We start from the raw sequence: 12374 nt of genomic DNA, 5'->3' as shown, positions 1-12374 counted from the left end.
ACCCACGGTTGTTGACAGGGCCCTCAACCGTGTCCGGCCCATCTCCCGCGCATCCACCCTCACGCCTTCTCCTCCTTCCCAGAAACATGATAGGGTCCCCCTTGTCCTCACTTATCACCCCACCAGCCTCCGCATTCAAAGGATCATCCTCCGCCATTTCCGCCAACTCCAGCATGATGCCACCACCAAACACATCTTCCCTTCACTCCCCCGGCGGCATTTCGTAGGGATCGTTCCCTCCGGGACACCCTGGCCAACTCCTCCATTAACCCCTACTCCTCAACCCCCACCTATGGCACCTCTCCATGCCCACGCAAAAGACGCAACACCTGCCCCTTCACTTCCTCTCTCCTCACCATCCAAGGGCCCAAATATTCCATTCAAGGGAAGCAGCATATCACTTGCATTTCCCCCAACTTTGTCTACTGTATTCGTTGCTCCCAATGTGGTCTCCTCTACATTGGAGAGGCCAAACGCAGACTGGACGACCGCTTTGCAGAACACCTGCGGTCTGTCCACAAGAATGACCCAAACCTCCCTGTTGCTTGCCATTTTAACACTCCACCCTGCTCTCTTGCCCACATGTCTGTCCTTGGCTTGCTGCATTGTTCCAGTGAAGCCCAACACAAACTGGAGGAACAGCACCTCATCTTCCGACTAGGCACTTTACAGCCTTCCAGACTGAATATTGAATTCAACAACTTTAGATCTTGACCTCCCTCCTCCATCCCCAACCCCTTTCTGTTTCTTCCCCCTACCTTTTGTTTTTTCCAATAATTAATGTAGATTTTTCTTTTCCCACCTATTTCCATTATTTTTAAATGTTTTATGCCCTGCTAGCCTTTCCACCCCACCCCCACTAGAGCTGTACCTTGAGTGCCCTACCATCCATTCTTCATTAGCACATTTGTTTAGATAATATCACTACCTTCAACACCTGTGTTCTTTTGTCTGTGACATCTTTTGATTATCTGCTCCTATCACTGCTTGCTTGTCCCTACAACCACACCACCCCCCCACTTCTCTCCCCCCCAACCTTAAACCAGCTTATATTTCACCCCTTTCCTAAGATTCACTCAGTTTTGTTGAAGGGTCATGAGGACTCAAAACGTCAACTCTTTTCTTCTCCACTGATGCTGCCAGACCTGCTGAGTTTTTCCAGGTAATTCAGTTTTTGTTATGAAACATTTTAAGTTATGATGAGAAGTTGGATAGACTTGGGTTGTTTTCGTTGGAGCAGAGAAGACTGAAGGGCGACCTGATCGAGGTGTACAAGATTGTGAGGGGCATGGACAGGATGGATAGGGTGCAGCTGTTCCCCTTAGTTGAAGGGTCAGTCACAAGGGGGCATAAGTTCAAGGTGAGGGGCAGGAGGTTTAGGGGGGATGTGAGGAAAAACCTTTTTACCCAGAGGGTGGTGACGGACTGGAATTCACTGGGAGGGTAGTGGAGGTGGGTTACATCACATCTTTTAAAAAGTACTTAGATGAACACTTGGCACATTATAATATTCAAGGCTATGGGCCAAGTGCTGGTAAATGGGATTAGGTAGGTAGGTCAGGTGTTTGTCACGTGTTGGTGCAGACTCGAGCCGAAGGACCTCTTCTGCCCTGTGTGATTTGCAATGCTTCTCGAACTGGTGGTGAGGTGGGAGAGTGACTGACCTTGACATCAAGGCAGCATTTGACTCAGGAAGGCCCTAGCAAAACTGGAGTCGATGGGAATCAGGGGGAAAACTCTCCGCTGGTTGGATTCATGCCTAGCACAAAGGAAGGTGGTTGTGGTTGTTGGAGGTCAGTCACCTCAGCTCCAGGACATCACCACAGGAGTTCCCCAGGGTAGTGTCCTCGACCCAACCATCTTTAGCTGCTCCATCAATGACCTTCCTTCCATCATAAGGTCAGAAGTGGGGATGTTGGCTATGATTGTGCAATGTTCAGCACCATTCGTGACTCCTCAGATACTGAAGTAGTCCATGTATAAATGCAGCAAGACCTGGACAATATCCAGGCTTGGGCTGACAAGTGGCAAGTAACATTTACACCACACAAGTGCCATCTTCAACAAGAGAGAATCTGATCATCCCTCCTTGACATTCAATGGCATTACCATCATTGAATCTCCCACTATCAGCATCCTGGGGGCTACCATTGACCAGAAACTGAAGAAGACCAGCTATTTCAATACTGTGGCTACAAGAGCAGGTCAGAGGCTGGGAATCCTGTGGCGATTAACTCAACTCCTAACTTCCCAAAGCCTGTCCACCATCTACAAGGCACAAGTCAGGAGTGTGATGGAATACTCCCCACTTGCCTGGATGAGTGCAGCGCCTACAACACTCAAGAAGCTCGACACCGTCAAAGCAGCCCCGCTTAATTGGCACCCCATCAACATTCACTTCCTCCCCCACTGACGCACAGTAGCAGCAGTGTGTGTACCATCCACAAGGAGCACTGCAGCAACTCATCAAGACTCCTTCAACAGCACCTTCCAAACTACGATCTCTCCCACCTAGAAGGACAAGGGCAGCAGACGGATGGGAAGACCACCACCTGGAAGTTCCCCTCCAAGTCACTCACCATCCTGACTTGGAAATATATCGGCCATTCCTTCACTGTCATTGGGTCAAAATCCTGGAACTCCCTCCCTAACAGCACTGTGGATGTACCTACACCACAGGGACTGCAGCGGTTCAAGGAGGCAGCTCACCACCACCTCCTCAAGGGGACAATTAGGGATGGGCAATAAATGCTGGCCCAGCCAGTGATGCCCACATTCTGTGAAAGAATGAAAAACATGGTAAGGATGGCTAGCTCAGTATGGGCCGACAAATATATCCAGGAAAATTCAAATAAATTACAGGGCTAATTTTAAATGTGAAGGGGGTTAAGGCTGCCAGAGTGTCTGACCGGATAAAGTGCGACAATTACAGGAGGGCAAGATCAGACCGAAGGATCCCAGGAGACACGAGAGAGAGAGAATCACACATTGCGGGTTTAATATTATACAGTTTTTATAAGTGAGCCAGATCTCTGAGTGACCAAGAGTCGTGCCCAGGTTCATGCCCGAGGTTGTCAGCGATACCCAGAAGATCAAGTGCAATGGGAATGCAATCCCAGATATGTCCCCGGGCAGCCTGAAATGGTTGATGGTCCCCGGGAGGGGAAGGGCTGGGTGCAGGGAAGCGACTGCAATCCATTGCCTTGCCTTCTGTCCCAGCTAGGCCGCACTGGAGGCCTGGGATTCGCCTGTGCCCGAGGTCCCCTTCCGCGCCACCTCCTCCCTGTAGCCCTTCAGCAGCTGATTGACCAGGGTCTTCTCGTTGGCTCCCGGGCGCCCGGCGATGAGGGGCGGCAGAGGGTTGCGTCTGTACTCGATGGCCGCCATTTTGGCGCTGTCCTTCTCACGGGTCGGGATCTGCACCATCCGAACGTAACTCCCCTGGTGGTCCTGGAATCGCGGAGCCAGGACCTGGAACAGCTTCGGGATGAGATCTTTTTCCTGACGGGAGGATAGAGACAGGTTTATTCCCAGGAACACGCCACTCAGCACACACCTCACCCCACACACTGGCCTAAAATAAAGACTTCCTTCGCAGTGTCAGTCATGGTTCAGTGTGTTCAATGCTCGCTCTCTGACTCGCTCTCCCTCTCTCTCTTGCTCTCGCACCGGAGTCAGAAAGTCGTGGTTTCAAATCCCGCTCGAGACTCGAGTCCTGCAAACCGAGACGATGCAGTGAATGCCACACTGTCGGAGGGCAAGAGCCCGGGGGGGGGGGGGCGCACTGCCGGAGGGCAAGAGCCGGGGGAGGGGCCACACTGTCGAAAGGGTAAGACTGGGGTGGGGGTGGGGGCACTGTGCTGTCGGAGGGTAAGACCAGGGTGGGGGTGGGGCTGGGGGCACTGCGCTGTCGGAGGGTAAGACTGGGGTGGGGGTGGGGACACTGTGCTGTCGGAGGGCAAGACCGGGGTGGGGTGGGGGCACTGTGCTGTCGGAGGGTAAGACCGGGGTGGGGGTGGGGCTGGGGACACTGCGCTGTCGAGAGGGTAAGACCGGGGTGGGGGTGGGGACACTGCGCTGTCGGAGGGCAAGACCGGGGTGGGGGTGGGGGCACTGTGCTGTCGGAGGGTAAGACCGGGGTGGGGGTGGGGCTGGGGGCACTGCGCTGTCGGAGGGTAAGACCAGGGTGGGGGTGGGGCTGGGGGCACTGCGCTGTCGGAGGGTAAGACCGGGGTGGGGGTGGGGCTGGGGGCACTGCGCTGTCGGAGGGTAAGACTGGGGTGGGGGTGGGGACACTGTGCTGTCGGAGGGCAAGACCGGGGTGGGGGTGGGGGCACTGTGCTGTCGGAGGGTAAGACCGGGGTGGGGGGTGGGGCTGGGGCACTGCGCTGTCGAGAGGGTAAGACCGGGGTGGGGGTGGGGACACTGCGCTGTCGGAGGGCAAGACCGGGGTGGGGGTGGGGGCACTGTGCTGTCGGAGGGTAAGACCGGGGTGGGGGTGGGGCTGGGGGCACTGCGCTGTCGGAGGGCAAGACCGGGGTGGGGGTGGGGGCACTGCGCTGTCGAGAGGGTAAAACCGGGGTGGGGGTGGGGGTGGGGGTGGGGGTGGGGGCACTGTGCTGTCGAGAGGGTAAGACTGGGGTGGGGCTGGGGGCACTGCGCTGTCGGAGGGCAAGACCGGGGTGGGGGTGGGGGCACTGCGCTGTCGAGAGGGTAAAACCGGGGTGGGGGTGGGGGCACTGTGCTGTCGAGAGGGTAAGACTGGGGTGGGGCTGGGGGCACTGCGCTGTCGGAGGGCAAGACCGGGGTGGGGGTGGGGGCACTGCGCTGTCGGAGGGCAAGACCGGGGTGGGGGTGGGGGCACTGCGCTGTCGGAGGGCAAGACCGGGGTGGGGGTGGGGGCACTGCGCTGTCGAGAGGGCCAGTCTTCAATATGTGGCCTTAAACTAAGTCCCAAGCTGCTGCCTCAGTGGAAATAAACAATCCCACAGGCAGTATTTGGAAGAGCAGCAGAGCAAGATCCCACCCCCCCCCCCCCCCCCCCACCCCCAACGCCCCATCCACCCAGTGTCCCACACCTATCACCATCTCACTAAATAAGAAAACAGACAATCGGGCTTTATGGTCCCATTGCTGTTTGCGGGAGCTTGCTGTGCACAAACTGTCAGCCCCAGTGACCACGGAAAAATCCTTCGTCGACTTGTGAGGCTGCTTCAGGGAATCCTGACTCCGCTCAAAGTCCCGCTTGCTTCAATCCAAGTCTGAATCAAGAGCGGGGACGGCCCAGCCACTGACACGCACGGGGCTTTCGAATTTCCCACGGTGCGTGGAACTTACCCCGGGTGGTCAGCAGCCTGGGGCTGCCCCGTGCTCCTGCACGTGGCTGTGGGACAGGGTGGAGAGAGAGCGTCCTCCGGCTGAAACCCGTCACAACCCAGCCTTCGGAACGCGCTCTGCCTGGGTAAATGGAGTGGCGTGCGGCTGACCCTCCAGGTGCGGCGTCACACCCCCTCACGGCCTCTCGAACGGAGCCGGCAGGGATAATCCACCCTGGCGGCTGCGTTTCGGTGAAGGCTCGTCACCGTCACCATCGAGGAAAGCACGGCAGCCATTTTGCGCGCAGGAAGCTCCCGCGCGAGGGCGATACTGACCGTCAGCCAGAAGTCAGCCATCTTCATGGCTCTGTCATCCGTGTCACCCCGCTTCGCATAGTCCACCAGCTAGAAAGCAAAACGGGAGGTCAGTTGACATTCGCAAACTCCCTCTCTCTCTCTCCCTCGCAGAAAGAGGCCACTCAGCCCATCAGCCCCACCCTCGCTCTGCCCCACAGCAATCCCAGAACTGATCCCGCTCTCTTGCACTCCCCCCATTTCGAAGCGCTTGACTAATTTCCTCCGCTCTCAGGCGCAATGGCCTCGACTTCAATCGCCTCGAAGCACCTTCAGTTCACGTGGAGAGACTGGAGAATCGGGGACTGTTCTCCTTTGAACAGGGAAGGTTGAGGGGGTGATTTATTAAAGTCATTAACTCACTCAGCACAGGAGGAGGCCATTCAGCCCATCGTGCCTCTATTGGCTCTGAAAGAGGTCGCTAATTAGTCTCACGGCGCCACCCACTCCTGCGCTCTCCCCATATCCCTGGAAATATTTCCCCTTGGAGTATTTCTCCAATACCCACTTTTGAAAGTTCCTATTGAATCTGCTTCCACCGCCCTTTCAGGCAGCGCCTTCCAGATCACAACAACTCGCTGTGTCAAAATAAAATTCTGCTCATCTCCCTCTCTGGTTCTTTTCCCGATTCTCTTCAATCTGAGTCCCTCTGGTTACCGACCCTCCTGCCACTGGAAACCTTTATTTACCCTACTTTAAATAAGACACTCATAATGCTACACGCCTGAGTTCTCTGTAACCTCCTGCAGCCCCTACAGCCCTCCCTATTTCTGTAACCTCCTCCAGCCCTGACAACCCTCCCTATCTCTGTAAGCTCCTCCAGCCCCTACAACCCTCCCTATCTCTGTAACCTCCTCCAGCCCCTACAACCCTCCCTATCTCTATAACCTCCTCCAGCCCTTACAACTCTCCCTATCTCTGTACCTCCTCCAGCCTCTACAACCTTCCCTATCTCTGTAACCTCCTGCATACCTACAACCCTCCCTATCTCTGTAACCTCCTCCAGTGCCTACAACTCTCCCTATCTCTGTAACCTCCTCCAGCCTCTACAACCCTCATCTCTGTAACCTCCTCCAGTGCGTACAACCCTCCCTATCTCTATAACCTCCTCCAGCCCCTACATCCCTATCTCTGTTACCTCCTCCAGCCCCCACAACCCTATTTCTGTAACCTCCTCCAGCCCCTACAACCCTCCCTATCTGTAACCTCCTCCAACCCCTACAGCCCTCCCTATCTCTGTAACCTCCTCCAGTGCGTACAACCCTCCCTATCTCTGTAACCCCTTCCAGCCCCTACAACCCTCCCTATCTCTGATCTCTGTAACCTCCTCCAGCCCCTACAACACTCCCTATCTCAGTAACCTCCTCCAGCCTCTACAACACTCCCTATCTCTGTAACCTCCTCCAGCCCCTATAACCCTCCCTATCTCTGTAACTTCCTCCAGCCCCTACAACCCTCCCTATCTCTGTAACCTCCTCCAGCCTCTATAATCCTCCCTATCTCTGTAACTTCCTGCAGCCCCTACAACCCTCCCTATCTCTGTAACCTCCTCCAGCCCCTACAACCCTCCCTATCTCTGTAACCTCCTCCAGTGCCTACAACCCTCCATATCTCTGTAACCTCCTCCAGCCCCTACAAGCCTCCCTATCTCTGTAATCTCCTCCAGCCCCTACACTCCTCCCTATCTCTGTAACCTCCTCCAGTGCCTACAACCCTCCATATCTCTGTAACCTCTTCCAGCCCCTACAACCCTCCCTATCTCTGTAACCTCCTCCAGTGCCTACAACCCTCCATATCTCTGTAACCTCTTCCAGCCCCTACAACCCTCCCTATCTCTGTAACCTCCTCCAGTGCCTACAACCCTCCACATCTCTGTAACCTCCTCCAGCCCCTACAATCCTCCCTATCTCTGTAACCTCCCCCAGCCCCTACAACCCTCCGAGATCTCTGCTCTCCTCCAATTCCGGCCTCTTGACCATCCCCCGATTCCCATCGCTCCACCTTTGGCGGCCATGCCTTCAGCTGCCTGGGGCCCTGAGCTCTGGAATTCCCTCCCTAAACCTCTCCATCGTCGCAACACCCCATTTCTCTCTCTTCCTCCTCCTTAAGATGTTCCTCAAAAGCCTCCCTCTTTGACCGAGCTTTTTTGTCACCTGTCCCTAATATCTCCTTCTGTGACTCGGGGTTAAATTTTGTTTGATAATCGCTCCGGTGAAGCTTTTTGGGATGTTTTACTAATTCAAGGTACTAGAGGAATACCGTGTCGTTGTTGGGAGGGGAGGAGAGCAGCTGAAGTCTGTGCACACCGCAGGGCATCTGGAGATGAACAAGGGGAGGGATTTGTTACCTTCTCAGCGTAGGGTTTCATCTCGTCAGCTCGTGCCAGTGTGGTTTCAATCCTCTCGTGCCGGACTAACGCAGTCACGAGGTTCCGTAACATATTGATGCGGGATTGGGGCCCGAGGCCCATCCGACGGGCAACCTTGCCATGGCTGATCCACAGGGCAGTGGTGAGACGCATCTTTCCAAGGGGTTGGGGGTTCTGTGGGAAGGGGTTGTGGGGGGGAGAGAGGTCAACAAACAATCACAGCATCAGGAGAGGAGGGCAGGCGTGTCCCGATCGCAGGCTCAGGCAATCAGCGCACCCAGACCCAGAGTGACCAGTGCCCCCCCAGGACCCAGACCCAGAGTGACCAGTGCCCCCCCAGCACCCAGACCCAGAGTGACCAGTGACCCCCCCAGCACCCAGAGTCACCAGTGCCCCCCCAGCACCCAGAGTCACCAGTGCCCCCCACCCAGCACCCAGTCCCAGAGTGACCAGTGCCCCCCAGCACCCAGAGTGACCAGAGCCGCCCAGCACCGAGACCCAGAGTGACCAGTGCCCCTCAGCACCGAGACCCAGGGTGTCCAGTGCCCCCCAGCACCCAGTGCCTCCCAGCACCCAGAGTGACCAGTGCCCCCCAGCACCCCCCAGCACCCAGACCCAAAGTGACCAGTGCCCCCCAGCACCCAGAGTGACCAGTGCCCCCCACCCAGCACCCAGTCCCAGAGTGACCAGTGCCCCCCAGCACCCAGAGTGACCAGTGCTGCCCAGCACCCAGAGTGACCAGTGCTCCCCAGTACCTAGAGTGACCAGTGCCGCCCAGCATCAAGACCCAGAGTGACCAGTGCCCCCTAGCACCGAGACCCAGGGTGACCAGTGCCCCCCAGCACCCAGAGTGACCAGTGCCCCCCAGCACCCAGTCCCAGAGTGACCAGTGCCGCCCAGCACCCAGTCTCAGAGTGACCAGTGCCGCCCAGCACCCAGTCTCAGAGTGACCAGTGCCACCCAGCACCCAGTCTCAGAGTGACCAGTGCCACCCAGCACCCAGTCTCAGAGTGACCAGTGCCACCCAGGACCCAGGCCCATAGTGATCAGTGCCCTTCAGCACCGAGACCCAAAGTGACCAGTGCCCCCCAGCACCCAGTCCCAGAGTGACCAATGCCCCTCAGCACCCAGAGTGACCAGTGCCCCCCCAGGACCCAGTCCCAGAGTGACCAGTGCTGCCCAGCACCGAGACCCAGAGTGACCAGTGACCCTCAGGACCCAGTCCCAGAGTGACCACTGCACCCCCTCTCCTTGGAAGAAGTCCCAGAGTGACCGCTATTCCCCGGACCAGTACCAGAGGGGCTAGTGCCCCTCACCGCACAGACCCAGAGTGACCAGTGACCCCAGCGCCCAGTATGATCATCCCCCACAACAGGAACCAGTCCCACACTGATCACCAACCCTCCCCCAAAACCAGTGCCACACTGAACACCATCCCCCAAAACCAGTCGCACACTGATCACCAACCCCTGCAAAACCAGTCCCACAATGATCACCAACCCACCCCCACCAAAACCAGTCGCACACCGATCACCATCCCCCAAAACCAGTCGCACACTGATCACCATCCTCCAAAACCAGTCGCACACTGATCACCATCCCCCAAAACCAGTCGCACACTGATCACCATCCCCCAAAACCAGTCCCACACTGATCACCATCCCACCACAAAACCAGTCCCATATTGATCACCAACCCCCCAAAACCAGTCCCACACTGAGCACCAATCCCCCACTCAAAACCAGTCCCACACTGATCACCAACCTCCCCAAAACCTGTCCCACACTGATCACCATCCCACCACAAAACCAGTCCCAAACTGATCACCATCACCCACCCAATACCAGTTCCACACTTATCACCATCCCCCAAAACCAGTCCCACACTGATCATCATCCCCCCACAAAACCAGTCCCCATATTGATTATGAGTTGAACTTCTGAGATAGCCAAGCCAAGAGGAAGAGAGAGAGCGAGAGATTTAAATGCAGGACCCCAGAGTGAAAGAACATTGGAAGCAGGGGATTTCTGGCCTAGTGACACGTGTGTTGAGCTGAGAATCCACCAGCCCTGGGGACGGTTGGGGGGAGATTGGAAGGGACGCGGGGGTGGGGGGGGTTGGCCCAAGAAATGTCAGCCCAAAGAGGTAACATCTTTGACCCAGGAGCCAGGCCGAGGGGTTTAATCTCCCAGGTGAATGTTTACAGAGAGTATCGTGGGTGTCAGAGTTTCAGTAACTGTTCATTGTAATTTTTGTTTCTGAACCAGGTGTAAGTTTAATAAATGGAGGCTGATCCGGGGCCTAGTCTCCCGAGGCCGAACCTGCGCCTTGATTCGCCCCCCCACCTCCCCCGGCGGGATTTACCTCCGGTTCTGTCCGCACCCGAGGCCCAGGCTGAGGATCTTCACCCGCGGGTCCCCCCCCCCACCCCCCACCTCGGGCGGGTTTTCTCCCTCTTTGTGTTTGGACCGGATCTCACCCGCCGCTTCACCGCCGCCCGGGCGCCGCCATCTTAGCCCCGCGAGCTCTAACCCCGCCCCCGCGCGCCGCGCCCCGCCCCCGCCCCCCGGGCTAACCCCGCCCCTGCGCGCTCCGACTCCGCCCCCCCCCCCCCCCGGGGCCGATCCCTCTCCCCGTCCTCCCCCCAACGTCCTCCCTCTCCCCCCCACATCCACCCCCCCCATGTCCTCCCCCTCCCACCGACGTCCTCTCACCCACGTCCTCCCCCTCCCCCCAACGTCCTCCCCCTCCCCCCTCACGTCCTCCCCCCTCCCACCGACGTCCTCCCCCCCCCAACGTCCTCCCCCTCCCCCTCCCCCCACCCCCTCCCCCCAACGTCCTCCCCCTCCCCCCTCACGTCCTCCCCCAACGTCCTCCCTCTCCCCCCCACATCCACCCCCCCCATGTCCTCCCCCTCCCACCGACGTCCTCTCACCCACGTCCTCCCCCTCCCCCCTCACGTCCTCCCCCTCCCCCCTCACGTCCTCCCCCCTCCCACCGACGTCCTCCCCCCCCAACGTCCTCCCCCTCCCCCTCCCCCCACCCCCTCCCCCCAACGTCCTCCCCCTCCCCCCTCACGTCCTCCCCCAACGTCCTCCCCCTCCCCCACCCCCTCCCCCCACGTCCTCCCCCCAACGTCCTCCCCCTCCCCCTCCCCCCACCCCCTCCCCCCAATGTCCTCCCCCTCCCCCTCCCCCCACGTCCTCCCCCCAACGTCCTCCCCCTCCCCCTCCCCCCAACGTCCTCCCCCAACGTCCTCCCCCAAACGTCCTCCCCCAAACGTCCTCCCCCACCCCCTCCCCCCACGTCCTCCCCCCAACGTCCTCCCCCTCCCCCTCCCCCCACGTCCTCCCCCCAACGTCCTCCCCCTCCCCCTCCCCCCACGTCCTCCCCCCAACGTCCTCCCCCTCCCCCTCCCCCCACCCCCTCCCCCCAATGTCCTCCCCCTCCCCCTCCCCGCACCCCCTCCCCCCAACGTCCTCCCCCTCCCCCTCCCCCCACGTCCTCCCCCCAACGTCCTCCCCCTCCCCCTCCCCCCACGTCCTCCCCCCAACGTCCTCCCCCTCCCCCTCCCCCCACGTCCTCCCCCCAACGTCCTCCCCCTCCCCCTCCCCCCACGTCCTCCCCCAAACGTCCTCCCCCTCCCCCTCCCCCCACGTCCTCCCCCAAACGTCCTCCCCCTCCCCCTCCCCCCACCCCCCTCCCCCCAATGTCCTCCCCCTCCCCCCTCACGTCCTCCCCCTCCCACCGACGTCCTCCCCCCCACGTCCTCCCCCCCACGTCCTCCCCCTCCCCCTCCCCCCACGTCCTCCCCCCCCACCCCCTCCCCCAACGTCCTCCCCCTCCCCCTCCCCCCACGTCCTCCCCCCCACGTCCTCCCCCTCCCCCCTCCCCCCACGTCCTCCCCCCCACCCCCTCCCCCAACGTCCTCCCCCTCCCACCGACGTCCTCCCCCCCACGTCCTCCCCCTCCCCCTCCCCCAACGTCCTCCCCCTCCCCCTCCCCCCCACGTCCTCCCCCCCACGTCCTCCCCCTCCCCCTCCCCCCACGTCCTCCCCCCCCACCCCCTCCCCCCAACGTCCTCCCCCCAACGTCCTCCCCCTCCCCCTCCCCCCCACGTCCTCCCCCTTCCGTCCTCCCCCCCAACGTCCTCCCCCTTCCCCTCCCCCCACGTCCTCCCCCCCCACGTCCTCCCCCCAACGTCCTCGTCCTCCCCCCAACGTCCTCCCCCTCCCTCCCACGTCCTCCCACCCCACGTCCTCCCCTTCCGGCCCCCGTCCTCCCTATCGTGGGTGGGGGGGGAGAGGAAATGGGTGGCAGGATGGGGTGAGAGAAAG

General features: G+C 59.6%; 1 protein-coding gene across 2 annotated transcripts; it reads right to left on the bottom strand.

Moving 5' to 3' along the window:
• Nucleotides 1–2976: 2976 nt before the first annotated feature.
• On the bottom strand, nt 2977–10576 carry mrpl17 (mitochondrial ribosomal protein L17). 2 transcript variants are annotated; one of them, XM_041176658.1, is made up of 4 exons: nt 10517–10576; nt 8017–8211; nt 5652–5720; nt 2977–3501 (listed from the first exon to the last, which is right to left on the bottom strand). In XM_041176658.1, the coding sequence occupies exons 2-4, from the start codon at nt 8188–8190 to the stop codon at nt 3220–3222; spliced, it is 525 nt and encodes a 174-aa protein (XP_041032592.1). In that variant the 5' UTR covers nt 8191–8211; nt 10517–10576; the 3' UTR covers nt 2977–3219. The 2 variants fall into 2 exon arrangements, with proteins under 2 accessions (XP_041032592.1, XP_041032590.1); XM_041176656.1 differs by having other exon boundaries at nt 10402–10548.
• Between the last annotated feature and the right edge of the window lie 1798 nt (nt 10577–12374).

Source organism: Carcharodon carcharias, chromosome 29 (genome assembly GCF_017639515.1).
Source record: "Carcharodon carcharias isolate sCarCar2 chromosome 29, sCarCar2.pri, whole genome shotgun sequence".
Lineage (NCBI taxonomy): Eukaryota > Metazoa > Chordata > Chondrichthyes > Lamniformes > Lamnidae > Carcharodon > Carcharodon carcharias.
The sequence above is the reverse complement of the archived record's forward strand: the minus strand, read 5'-3'. Positions and strand labels throughout refer to the sequence as shown.